Raw genomic sequence first — 13,310 nt, forward strand, 5'->3', positions numbered from 1 at the left:
GACATGAATTTTGCCAATAGTGGTTCTAGTACATTGATCTGTATTTTCGTCAGTACCAACTTTATCAGTTTCCTTATCATTAGAAATATATGAACTGCTTGCATCACTTTTGTTTAAAACTCTTTCAGCCAACGATCCATGACATTTTGTGATAAGCACAATATAATATAAATTTATGAAAAACAATATCCACTCAATTTTTGTATCAAACGTACAGGGGACAACATCACAGAATGAATGTGAATCCAAAATGCACGCTGATATTCTGTATGACACATACACCAGTTCATGTGCAGTAACTGTAGTAAACCTCTGTGACAATAAGCATCAGAGAGGCAGCATTTAAACATAGAAAGTAGGACTCATAGTGATTTGGCATAATTAGATTTGAACTATTTACTTTTTTGTATTCAGAATTGATAAAAGTTTAAACTTTAAGCAGAATATTAATATTTTTAAAACTAATTTAATTTTTCCGTGTGTATTAAATAGTTCAGTGTAAATTAGGAATCAGCAAACTGCTTATAAATAATATGAATTTCAGATCTATGTATCTTAAAGTAAATACGATATTTTACTAAAGACATCATCTTAAGTCACAATGATACTCATGTGGTCTCAAACTTCAAGTACATGTTTCTTATTAAATTCTAAAGATGACATACTTTCATCAATTTTTAAACTTCATATGTTGATGTTCTGTTCCTTTGATACAATCAGACTATATCTGTATTGTAAGTGCCAAATGGGATGGACGGGCATCCTGACTAAGAAAGGAGAAGATTCCTTACCCAGATGGGAGGCCCCAGGTGGATGGATAGGCATCCTGACCGAGAAGAAAGAAGGTTCCTTACCCAGAGAAGACACCCCAAGTGGATGGACAGGCGTCCTGGCCAGATGTGTTATCTATGTTATCAATACCTTTCCTGACTGGGATAAAATGGAAAAACAAGGAAGGACAGTCTCTGTGGGCTATTTATTCCCCCTGGATGCTAGTTGGAAAGAGCTCCCATTCATACTCCCGCTGGGCACCTTGGGACATGTAGTTTCGGAGGTCAACCCTGATGGGGTGTGTGGGTACACCAGGGGGACTTACAGTATAAGAAAGTTGCATACTTTGAAAGAGGTTCCTCCTGACCTGGAAGTGCTGCCAGGCTGTAGTCACTTGACACCAGAAGCACTCCTGGGTCCTGGAATAAAATTAATCATTTTGCCTCATCCAAGTGAGCCAGAGTCGGGAAAAGTTGGACAAAGCCTGACTGGAGGAGAGACAGAAGATTTATTGTGGAGGAAAGTCTATTGAAGGAGTACTGAAACATGTATAAGGTACTGGATTTAATAAGCCCACTTTTATGGAAGCCATTTGACTGTGTGACTGGACATGTGTTTTTGGTTTGAGGAGCTACAGTTAACTCTAGTGTCGACAGTACACTCCTAAGTAATTTCAATGCGCAATTTAATTAATCTAATAGCATTTATTCAAAAAAGTAAGTCACAAAGGGCCAGTGTGATAATTTAAATGAAGTAAAAATTGATTAATTGATTGATAAATACATAAAGTATTTATTGCAAGCAGCCCAGATTCATTAATTGTATGAACCTTCTTATTTGTTTTACACTTTGCTGATATAATGAAAAGTGAAAAGAGACTTTGTTCATAAAATTATAAACAACACTGTGTTACTAGTTCACAGAAGCAATGGTATATTGCTGATAATATCATAGATATTAGTTTTTATGTCTTCAGTAATTTGCATTACCCCAGTGACTTTATATATAGGTATATACATAAAACAATATATTATACAAAAATAAAAAAATAAATTACCAGTTATGCGACCATTATGTTCTCTTAGTTCATGGATTTTTACCCATTCCTTCCCATTTTTCTGATAAATGTGGACCTCATGGTTGTTAGGACTGATGGCAATTTCTAGGAAATAAAAAAATGCAATAGTATGCTTACAGGTATTTTGTGGTTGTTTTGTATTTATACAAACAATAAAATATACATAATGAAAAATAACCAGAAGGAAACATAAAAAGAGATGACACCTGCCCCATATTAGCCCCAGGGTAATTTTGTGAAAAATTGAATAGAACAGAATTTAAAAAAAAATAGATTATTAGGAATCTGTAAAAAGGAACAGAAATTGTATATTAAAAGGAGGAAAGTAGGTGAAGGTGACATTGCATGTGTTGAATGCTGTCCATCCAAGTGCCAAAAAAATAAAATACAATACCATGAACCTTGGAAAGTTTTTAGATGAGGACCTCTAGAAGTGAAATAGTATTAAATAAAGCAGATTGTATTGGGGTGGGTAAGTGGATAATATTTTACTTTTCAAAGTTACACTACTGTGGTGGGCTGGCGCCCTGCCTGGGGTTTGTTTCCTGCCTTGTGCCCTGTGTTGGCTGGGATTGGCTCCAGCAGACCCCCGTGACCTTGTAGTTAGGATATAGCGGGTTGGATAATGGATGGGTGGATGAAAGTTACACTATTTGTCACATATTCATAAATAATCACTTTAATTCTAGACCAGTAATTAGTTGAAGGTGGAAGAAGGATCGTGGAATTTACAAAAACAACACTGTACATCAGCAATCTAGTCATCTTGACATCTGCAGTGTGGACCAGAAAAGACAGGCAGAAATATTACAGGACATGAGTGTAGATTTAATGTCACCTAAGATGCATGGATAATCAAAAGCATGTTTAAAGATAAGTAAATGTCTGTATGCTGGTAATGAAAATGTGAGGCAATAGTAAACTTGGCCATCAGATTTCTAAAAGGAATTCAGGAAAAGTAAAGCTGATTTAGTAAAACTAATTTTATATCAAGACAGTCTTCAGTGCACATATAATAAATAATGGAACAACATTTATTTTTTACTACTTTTCTGTTTATTTAATGATTGTATTATAATAGTTAATTTAGGAATACAGTACTACATCTTTTTCAAATCAGATCAGATACCCATATCCTATCCTATATGTAAGAAAGTGAATGAAGATTTAATATGAAGTAATCAGTTAGAGATATTCACACATTACAAAAGGTTGCCAGAAGTTCATCATGCTAATTAATTGAGGAGATCATCAATAAATACCTTCCAGATTCTCAAGTTTTATACTGTATTGTTCTTTGTAAAATTATTTTAAAGTTTCCAATTTTATGTTAAATATGGCATCCTTTTCCCAACTTTTCTATGGTGGGTGGTTTAGGGTTCTTCTAGTTGAGCAATATAAGGCAAAGTGGTAACAGCATCATGAACATTATTATAATAAACAGTAAGCAGTAATGTCCCATTGGATGCTGTCACATACAATGCTTTACTTGGTTAATGATTATTGTATATGCAAAACTGTGTGATAATAAGCAAGGATTTTATTCCGATAAAAGTCTAAGCATGGGTCTTTACAGAAACATGTAACCTGGTGAAACAGATGTCTGATCCCACAGCTCACAGTTAGGATATTAACCTGGGTGTATTTTGAATAGACAACAAATGTATACATTTTACGATTTCAATTAAATTAGACCATATTTCGCACAATTTGATGAGTGTATTTTATCAAGGGCTGACTTCTATTGGCCATTTGAAGATTTCTTGTTCTCATTACTTTTTACAATTATCTAGAGGTGCACTCTTTTGAAAGCACTGGTATAGCCTGGTGATACAACATAGATATTTATGTGGGGCCTCTGCACATTGTGGAGGTAAGTGGTTCACACAATCAGTTAAACTACAATTCTGCCTGCTACACATGACAAACACAAAATTATGAAAGACTAAGGGGCTTTGCCCCCTGCTCGCTTTGCTGGCCCACCTCCAACCCAGCGCCTATGCTATGCGCCAGCAACTTTGCGTGTCTACCACTTGCGTACGTGGATTTCACTTTCACCAAACAACAAAACTTTTAATTCTCGCAGATAGGTCTGTTCATTGGAAAGAAACACTACCTTTCCCTGATGGCAACACAAATTAGATGATCTACAAGTCTCCGACTTAAAGTTTAAAGCCAAACGATATCAACATACTTCTGTCATATCACCTATGTCCACATATATCTCTTTTCACTTTTACCTTTTCGTCAATATCACATTGAATTTTGATTCCAGGTTTGGAATTACATCGTGGCAACGCAACGTATAACTGCCTGTGAGTGAATATCGTAATGTGTCTGACAATAGCATTCACACAAATGAGAAATGATTGAACCGTGTGCATGATTGTAAATGTTTTAGATGTTGGCAGGACTTTTCCAAATCTCTTTGCATAAAGTCTGGTCTCACGGAACTTGAAATTTTCTCTAGTGGGATTTCACTTTCACCATACAACAAATCTTTTAATTCTCACGGATACACCTCTTCATTAGGAAGAAGCACTACTTTTCCCTGATGGCAACACAAATTAGACGATCTACAAGTCTCCAACTTAAAGTTTAAATCCGAAAAATATATTCGATCTCTTTTCGCTGTTCCATTATTTCACAGAGTAATAATTTCCATTTGTTTGAGCTAATGCGATCTTTACTATCATTTTTTTGAGACTTTCAATTTTTTGTACTTCCATTATCTCTAACCTGCTCTGCAAGTGTATCGCGCCAATGTTTTTGAATTCTATACGACGGTCTTCTTTGTCATCTACTCCTTGTTTTTTTATTTTGGGCCCCGGGCGTGGTTAAATCTCTTGGCACAATGTCTTGTCTCGTAGGACATGAAAGTGTCTTTCTGAGAAAATCACGTCTCATCTCTCCTCCCAAGATTTTTTTATTATAATAGAGAGATGTACAGAAAATACCACTCTCCAATAACACTTCTTGAGGAAAATATTGGAAATGTCACTTGACATATAAGCAAAGATAACTGAGAACGTGAACAGCATACAAAATGCAGGTTGAGGAGTTGGTTGACAATTTCAGCCAAACTTAACTTTTATTTTTTTTATTTGTTACACCTGGCAGGGCAAGGTTAATGCTTTTTTTGGTTTACTGTATATTAGTTTAACACAAACAACTACATTTTTGAAACACTAGATGGTGTCAGGGATGCCAGGGGCCATTACCCGGCCGGGACGCCATGAGGGACCGGATGTGGGTCTGCGCCCACCCTGGATCACATGGGGGTCGCCTTCCTGGTTGCTCTGGGGGGCCACGGGTACAAGGCATGGAAGCTCCACCCTGTAGGGGCCCGTGGTCACCACCAGGAGGTGCCCCAATGCCTTGGGGACCTGTTACCCCAGCACTTCCGCCACACCAGGAGGTGCTGGGGGGAAGAATTAGGATGGCGCCCGGAGAGCTGCCGGGAAGACAGCCGGCACTTCCGCCACTCTGGGGCGTGGCTAGAGGAGAAATGCCGGGAACACCTGGGGCTCATCCGGGTCCTGTATAAAAGGGGCCGTCTCCCTTCATTCGAGGCTGGAGTCGGGTGGAAGCAGGACGAGGCAAGAAGAGAGTGTGGAGGCGGCCCAAGACAAGGCATTTTGTGGCCAGGACTGTATGGATTGGGATTTGTTGTGCACTTTATACTGAGTCCGAGTGACTTTAAATTGTAAATATTTGTAAATAAATACGTGTGGTGGTGATGAAGAACATGTCCGCCTGTCTGTGTCCGGGTCGGCTCCACAATGGATACATCACATCATGGAGACATCTTTGGTCAAACTATATTGGGATCTGTACAAAAGGAGCTAGTGTAATGACAGGCTCTAAGAAGGTATTAATGTAAACAAACACATTCCATTACATACAGAGAAGCACTTGCATCAAACAAAACTATGCCCAGCTTTGAATTAAGTGTTGCTCTCAGTTGTTACAATTGGATACACCATTAAGAAACCTAAAGTCAAGAACAGCTGCATATTTTCAGTTCACTGTGCTGTAATGGGACTGTTTTGCACATAAAAGTACACTGGCTCTCCTATGGATCTGCTTTGTGTTATGTTTTTTAGCTGTGCACTGAAATTCCCAGTTTTTATTTGATCAGAACTCTAATTTGGTCATATAATTCAATATTGCTTATCTGTGTAATGTGTATGATGAAATGAAATGTTACACTTGAGACATAATTGTTCAAAGGATGTAAATCTATTGTTAGTATTTAAGCGTCTCAATACCAAAACATTCCATACAATTAAACATTCTATACTGTAGTAATGGTGGAAATATATGACTGTCACTGACAATATAATTTTAGATTTCTTTATGATTCCTCATATGATCTCAAAATCAAGTGTGTACATTGGCAGCTCAATGAAAGAATTAAAAGCTAAATCCCACCCCATCCGCCATCTTAGTCTCTGAAAAATTTGCTTTCTTATGTATGGCTTCTTTGTGTTCCAAATAAAGATATTGTATCCCTCTTCTGGAACAAAATTTGATTTTATGTGAGTCAAAATGGTAATGCTGTTTAAATTTCTCTACCCGGTTCTTTCATTAGAGTACTCCACAAGGAAATATAAAAATTCAATATTTAATTATATGTGGCTTTTTCCATTAGGCAGAAAAAAATTCTGATTTATATGCTGGTTGGCCTGATATGTTGAAGTTACAGTGCTCTCTTAACCAGAAGTGGGCACCACTATAAAAAGAAAAAAAATAATCTTTGAAGTTTCAAAAGATTTAATACGGTATCAAATTATCCTTATCTAGCTATTAATTCCAATTTCAGCCTGCTTTTAAACCACAACATTACTTTTGTGCAAGCAGTATGAGGTATGCATGAATCATGCATTCATGAAACAGGCATTATGTTAAATCATTGGGATCACAGCATATATTTTACCAAATAAAACAGATGCTTAGCACTAAGTACCTGTAACTCTTCATGTATATTATAGAACAGTTTAGCATGGCAGAATGCCTCTCATCTCATTAATAATAAATAAGATTTCTTAGTAAACATATCTGACATTCTGCAGAGAGTTTCACTGGGGTAGAGAATAAACCACAACACCCAAACAGCAAGCATCATCTTACATCTCACATTTTTCTCTTGAATTCTTCCACTTACTTGTTATAACTCATTTGCTCTAAGGTATATTTTTTACTTTGACTAGCCTCTTTAGAATACTTTGCCTTTTGTCATAGAAGGATTTTAATGCCTGACTTTTACAGCATGTATTGAGTGGGGGTCAGTGTTCCTGTATACTTATATTGCAGCCTACATTTTAGGTGAGTTGTCACATCCTTTGTTAATATGATCTTAACCTGTATGACAAACTAATTTCTGACACAAGTCAGCATAACCCGCATATGCCTGACTGTTTGCAAACAGTTCCAGACATCTTGTCTCCAAGACACCATGAAATTAAGCCATCAACCTGAAAGGTTGAATGCTAAACCCACATAGTCAGAATTTTTGTAAAGACAGCTGGACAAACCCATCACTACTTACGAGTTCGATCTTTGTTCCAAGCATGGCAGGATATAGGATCAAGCCCAAAGCTATAAAGAGACATGTTTGAACATACAGGGAAGGAGATGTGTTTGAACTTGTCTCTTGGAATGTAAATCCTACAAAGAAAAATTTGGTTAGGCTAAAAAACATTGATTATTTGGACTCAAACATGCATGTTGATAAAATGCAGTTTTTTTTTAATAACCAAAATCCTTTATATAAAGCAAACTTGTTACTGGAAAACTCATTATGTGATTTCAGCAGAATACAGTTTAGAAAATCTGATAAGCATAAATAGGATGATTTCACCACTAACTTTCATAAGATTTAATAAACATAAACAGCATTTATATCAAGAATAAAGAGATCAACTGTTCGTTATCTATTCATGTCATGAAATTAATTTATTCAAATATATCTGGTTAAGTACCAAACCAAGCTTAAGAATATGCATTGATTGGCTGCAGAAATGATAGGAAACAAATAAACATTTACACAGTGCAGATGCATTTAATTATACAGTTAAAACATTTTCAATAATAATATACATAGATATTTTAAATAGGAAATCATGTGCATCTGCTTTCTACCTATGTGATTATATAGAGTGGGCAAAAGTAGTTTTACAAGTATAATTTATCTTTTTTTGGGTAGTTTGTGCACTTACAAGATTGTACCTAAGTGCTCTGTGCCACTGTGACATTCTTTTGAGTTAATAAAGTTAATAAAGCTATTGAGTTAATAAAGCTATTGTAGTAATTATAGCCTACAAGTCTTTTTCCAGACAAACAATTGTAAACCTACTTTTGCCCACCCCTGTATAAATTGTTCATTGCTATTAATTAATTACTAAAAACAAAGTACATGTTTTGATACAAATGTTTGGAATACTGTAACAGTTCGTTTCTGACAACTGACATTTTCTGTTCTACATACCTTTCTTGTTTTGGCAGGTGAGCTTGGAGAAATTGCAGAAGATCGTGGACTCTGGACAGTCTACACGAATTAAGTCAGAGCAGCAGGAAAGGGCTTGTTTTGCTGGGGTGTGTAGAGAACAGAGGAGGGAGGGAGAGAGATGATTAGCTAGACTGTGCTTATATGGGAGAAATGCACAGAAGGCGGGATTTATCTTAATAAGAAGACAAGCAGTGTGGCACTAATAGCAGTTCAAATTTACTTTGGCATCCGTTAGCATTTAATTATCATATGGTAATTTCCCCTTTTTTATTGAGAGTATTTCAGCACAGGGAAGCACCACAGTTAGCCCTTAGTTAGGTTTTCAGCCCAATTGTTGTCTCTCTGCAATTTGCATGTGCTCCCAAGACAATGCTGGTTTCCTCTGGGTAATCTAGTTCTCAAAATGTTACCTGTTAGAACTAAATTGGGTTAACAGTGTGAGGGTGCTATATGATGGACTGGCATCCAGCCCATTGATTCTGCCTTTTAATCTTTATCTGCCCAAAAAAGGGGGATATGAAAATGGATGGATGGATGGATGGATAAAGAGATAGCATTTTATAACTTTTTATTCAAAACCAGTTTCCCTACAGGTAATGCCTTTACAAAGGATTTGATTCCAAGACCCTGGAGCTGTGAATCAGTAGTGTTAATCACTGTGTTTCCCACATGAATATGTACCATACGCAAAATATATTTTCCAGGTAACTACAGCATGAGTCATATGAAATAAAACACAATGTAAGAACTTTACAATGTAAGAACTGTAAAAGTTTCTGTTCATATGTTTCAGCTAATACAAAATTGTGTTTAAAAATGCTTTTACGTATTTATGTCCAATAATTCACAATAAATTACTGAAAAATATACTTTTGTGTTTATCTCAGTATCATAAACCATAAATGTTTCATAATGTAAGGCATTTACCTATAAAATATAAAAAGATGCCCCAACAAACTTAATGTTTAAATCAAACCTGAAGAACCATTTTATTAATATAGCATGCTCCTCTTAAAATTGCTGGTGTGGCTATTTTTATGTTATTTTAATAGTTGCGTAACAGTTGTGATAACTGTAGTGATCGGCTGCTGCCTGCAGTCTTTGCAATTATCTTTCTTCTCTTGATTATGCTTCATAGTGCTGCCGCCTTGACTAAATAATCCTTTATGGCCTTGGAATCTGACCTTGGAAGATAGTGACAGACCCAGTAGTGTCAGATTTTCATTGTATTCTGCCAAGGTCATAGATTCTATCCTGTATAAAATTGAATAAAGAATTACTTTTACTTGTCCTTTACTAAAGATAATCATATACCTGAGAGGTTTATGTTTCTTTGGGTCTGAGCAAAGACATCACATTCTTGATAAAGGTTTGTAGAGTCAAAGCTATGTTCACTTCAATGGTAGTATGGTAGGCGAGCAACAAAGAATTGATGTTTTTGAATTGTAGTGCCATTAAAAACTGCTGGGAATTCCTTGGACTGCTAAAAGATCAAATCATTTGATACTGGAAGAAATAAAACCTGCTCTCTGGACAATCTGATAATGAAGCTAAACTCAAACACTTTGGTCATACTGTATAATGACAATACAGGATTCACTTGAGAGGACTCTGATGCTGAGAGAGATCGAAGGCAAGGGGAGAAGGGGAACATCAAAGGTGGACATGGATAAAGGATATTATTGAAACAAAGCAAATGACCTTGAGAGAGCTTAAAAAAGCAGTACTGTGCAGACAGTACTGGCACAAAATAATTTATGAAGTCATGAAAGGTTGGACACTACTGAATGACTAAACACATCTAGTCAATATTAAGGCACACTGAGATGTCCTCTATCCAAACTGTCATCTGCACTTAATAAAGTAAACATTGAATTAATTCACTTTAAGAACCACTGAATAATTATGTGGGTCATCACAGAACATTGGAAACATGGAAAGGGTGTATGTCATTTCCTTGACTGAAGAGCTCATTTTCTCTGACCTAAAATATTCACACAGTAGGCTTATTCTCAGTTTTTCTTCCCTGGGTTGTGGTCTTAAAAGATTTCTGATCACTGGCACTCCATTTGTGATTAAATGCTTTGAGAGCCCTATACTCAGACACATTATATTACGGATACTTTGGATAATCTCTAGCTTGTTTATCAATGCAGCCCATCCATATCTGGCTGGATGTCATATCTTATGCACATCATACCATTCTGGGACACCTGAATAATAAAAACTGCTGTGCTAGAGTGCTATCTTATAGCTTATCATTTAGCAGTGTTACTTCATCTTAGCTGATCTCCAAGATGCTAGACTTGGACTAACTCCCACCTTCTGCAGCTGGATTTTGGAAGTCATCATCTGTCACTACACACATTATTTAGATAACTCCCTCCTGTACTCCTTTTCAAGTATGACCATGTGGTTTTACAAAGCTCCAACTCCTCATTAAATTAGCTGATAACACCACTGTGAGTCTCTTCTTTAATTTCAGTGTTAAATGTGAGCTTTTCCTAGACTGCAGGAAAAAAACATTCCCTTTTAAATCAGTGATACTATGTAAAAGATTTGCAGCTTTAGCATTCTAAAATTTTGAAAAATATTTGACCAAAAGCGGATATAGCACGTCTCAGTTATCAAAACAGGTTACCACGCCTTTACTCCTTCAGATGCCTGAGAAAAGTCAATATATGCTTACAACCTTCTAAACATTCACAGTGGAATATATTCCAACTGGCTAAATTAAATCCAAGAATTGCACCTGCTCAGCTCAGGAGCACAAACCACTACAGAAAGTGATGAAGTGAATTCAGAATATTACTGGTACAGGGGTATTTTCTGTTCAGGCAAATACAACATATTCAAGGCAAACAGTGTAATTAAAGATGTAAGCTATCTGGCATGGTCATTTTTCACCTCCCACCTGTCTACTATGTTGTACTGTGTACATGTGACAATAAAATTGAACTTGAAATTGGACACAACATTTTGTGTATTCCAGACATACCTGAATAACTGAAGCAATGTGGTTATACATGAGGTGTCATCAAAATGTTTTGAGCCTGACCTATCAAGAGAAACACCATTTAAACCAAACACATTTCATTTTTCAATATATTCCCCATAAACATTATTATAGTACAAACAGTATTAGGCTTGTTAAAACATTCATAAACCTCTTCTATGCCAGTCAGATAAAATGATTACGATTGTGCAGCCAAACTTTAGCGGACATAATTTCTATATTACTGGCATACCACAGGGTTAGCTCTTCATATGGAGAATAGGTAATAGGCTAAGTCTAGGGAATAAGACAGGTGTGGCATCTCTTTGAATCCAGCTCTGTTAGGTATAATTTTCAGCTTCTGCAGTCTAAGCAGAAGCAATGTCACGAAGTAGAAGGGAATGGCTTACATTTTCTTGCAACTCTTCCCTTTGAGGTACATAATCAGTATGGTCTACACCCTCAGCACCCTAAAACATTGTGCACATGATCCTCCTGGCACTGTCTTAAACATTTCATTTCTGGTGTTAAACAATCACCATACTTTCATTGTTTTGACTGTTTCACCCCTGGTTAAGAGGTTGCTTCTTAAATTGGCTCAGGATTCTCCTAATGGCATTGGATGCACCAAGTGTTCATTTTCTGAATGAATATTCTAGGCACACAACCGGTACATATCATACTCATGTACAGTATAAATCCTCTTTGATAGATTCAGCCTACCAAAGCCTAATTCCTGTAGTATCTTTGTACATTATCTCATGCATTGCCATTTTACAATTCTCCATTATGATTCCCTTGACAGTTGCATATAAATTAACATCTGTAGTATATGATGGGGACTAGTCCTGCTGCCTGTGAGGAATGCACTATACAGTCAAAGCTATCATCTGCACATAAATGTTGACTAGAATGGTTATCAAGGCTTGAATAGAAGATATCAGTTAATTGGGGGCTTTATTAAAGCACATATATGACAAGGGCTTTAGTGACCAAGACAACAATACTTACTTATTTTCATAAGGAACAGTATTTAAAGTGATGTCACTAGCAGTTGAAGCCAGAAATATACAATATTAATGTTGTGAATTAGTCTGGGGAAGCATGGTGGCGCAGTTGTAGTGTTGCTGTCTCACAGTAAGGAGACTAGTGTTTGCTTCCCGGGTCATCCCTGCATTGAGCTTTCATATTTTCCATGTATCTGCATGGGTTTCCTCCCACCGTCCAAAGATATGCAGGTTAGGTAGACTGGTGATACTAAATTGGCCCTAATGTGTGAAGTGCCTTTGCCCTCCGACAGACTGATGCCCTGTGCAGGGTTTGCTCTTGCCTCACGCCCTAAGCTAGCTGGGATAGGCCCCAGCATCTATGTGACCCTGTTCAAGACTAAGCTGGGTAGAAAATGACTGACTGACTGAATTAGTCTGGGCAGTAAGGCTAAACAGGAGTGGTTATGCTATAGAATGGATTTAATTTACCTATCATGCTTGTGTGAGGAAAGGTCAGTGCTGATTCTCTGTAATCATGTTTACCTTATTTTGCAACTAGTATTCACTTTTAAGCAGAATCTTTCAAGACAGTAAGGCCTTAATGAGTTTTATAACAAAACTGCAAATGCTAGACTTTCTCAGTCATCAGATCAGAACCCAACCTAGAATTTACAGGAAATCCTCCAACAACATCTGAAAAATTGCTTTCCTTCTTCATTAACAAACAATGAATTGACGTGACTTCCTTATGGAAAAATGTGATTAATTCCACATGTTGGTGGAGTCTGTGCCAAGTGACTTGCATACAGTTCTGGTGGCACATGGTAACTGAACTTCCTATTAATCAGCTTCATATTGATGTTTTCCCCTTTATCCCTGTTGAAGAGTAGATGTTCTGCAATTGTTATCAAATTTTACTTCCTACAAAGAATCACAGATACAAGGAATGAGTAAAAGCTTAACATT

At 36.7% G+C, this 13,310-nt stretch overlaps 1 protein-coding gene across 2 annotated transcripts in view; it reads right to left on the minus strand.

Annotated features, from left to right (window-relative positions):
- Positions 1-13,310, minus strand: part of zgc:86896 (uncharacterized protein LOC415190 homolog) — a 46,058-nt gene that overhangs the window by 19,397 nt on the left and 13,351 nt on the right. Inside the window, exons 2-5 of one of the 2 annotated variants that reach the window (XM_039739665.1) lie at positions 11,359-11,418; positions 8,340-8,441; positions 7,401-7,519; positions 1,829-1,933 (exon numbers count right to left, since the gene is read on the minus strand). In XM_039739665.1, the coding sequence (XP_039595599.1) occupies positions 1,829-1,933; positions 7,401-7,464 (169 nt within the window). In that variant the 5' untranslated portion in view covers positions 7,465-7,519; positions 8,340-8,441; positions 11,359-11,418. The remainder of the gene's footprint in view (positions 1-1,828; positions 1,934-7,400; positions 7,520-8,339; positions 8,442-11,358; positions 11,419-13,310) is intronic. The other variant, XM_039739666.1, reaches the window with a different exon arrangement.

This window comes from Polypterus senegalus, chromosome 17 (assembly GCF_016835505.1).
Source record: "Polypterus senegalus isolate Bchr_013 chromosome 17, ASM1683550v1, whole genome shotgun sequence".
Taxonomy (NCBI): domain Eukaryota; kingdom Metazoa; phylum Chordata; class Cladistia; order Polypteriformes; family Polypteridae; genus Polypterus; species Polypterus senegalus.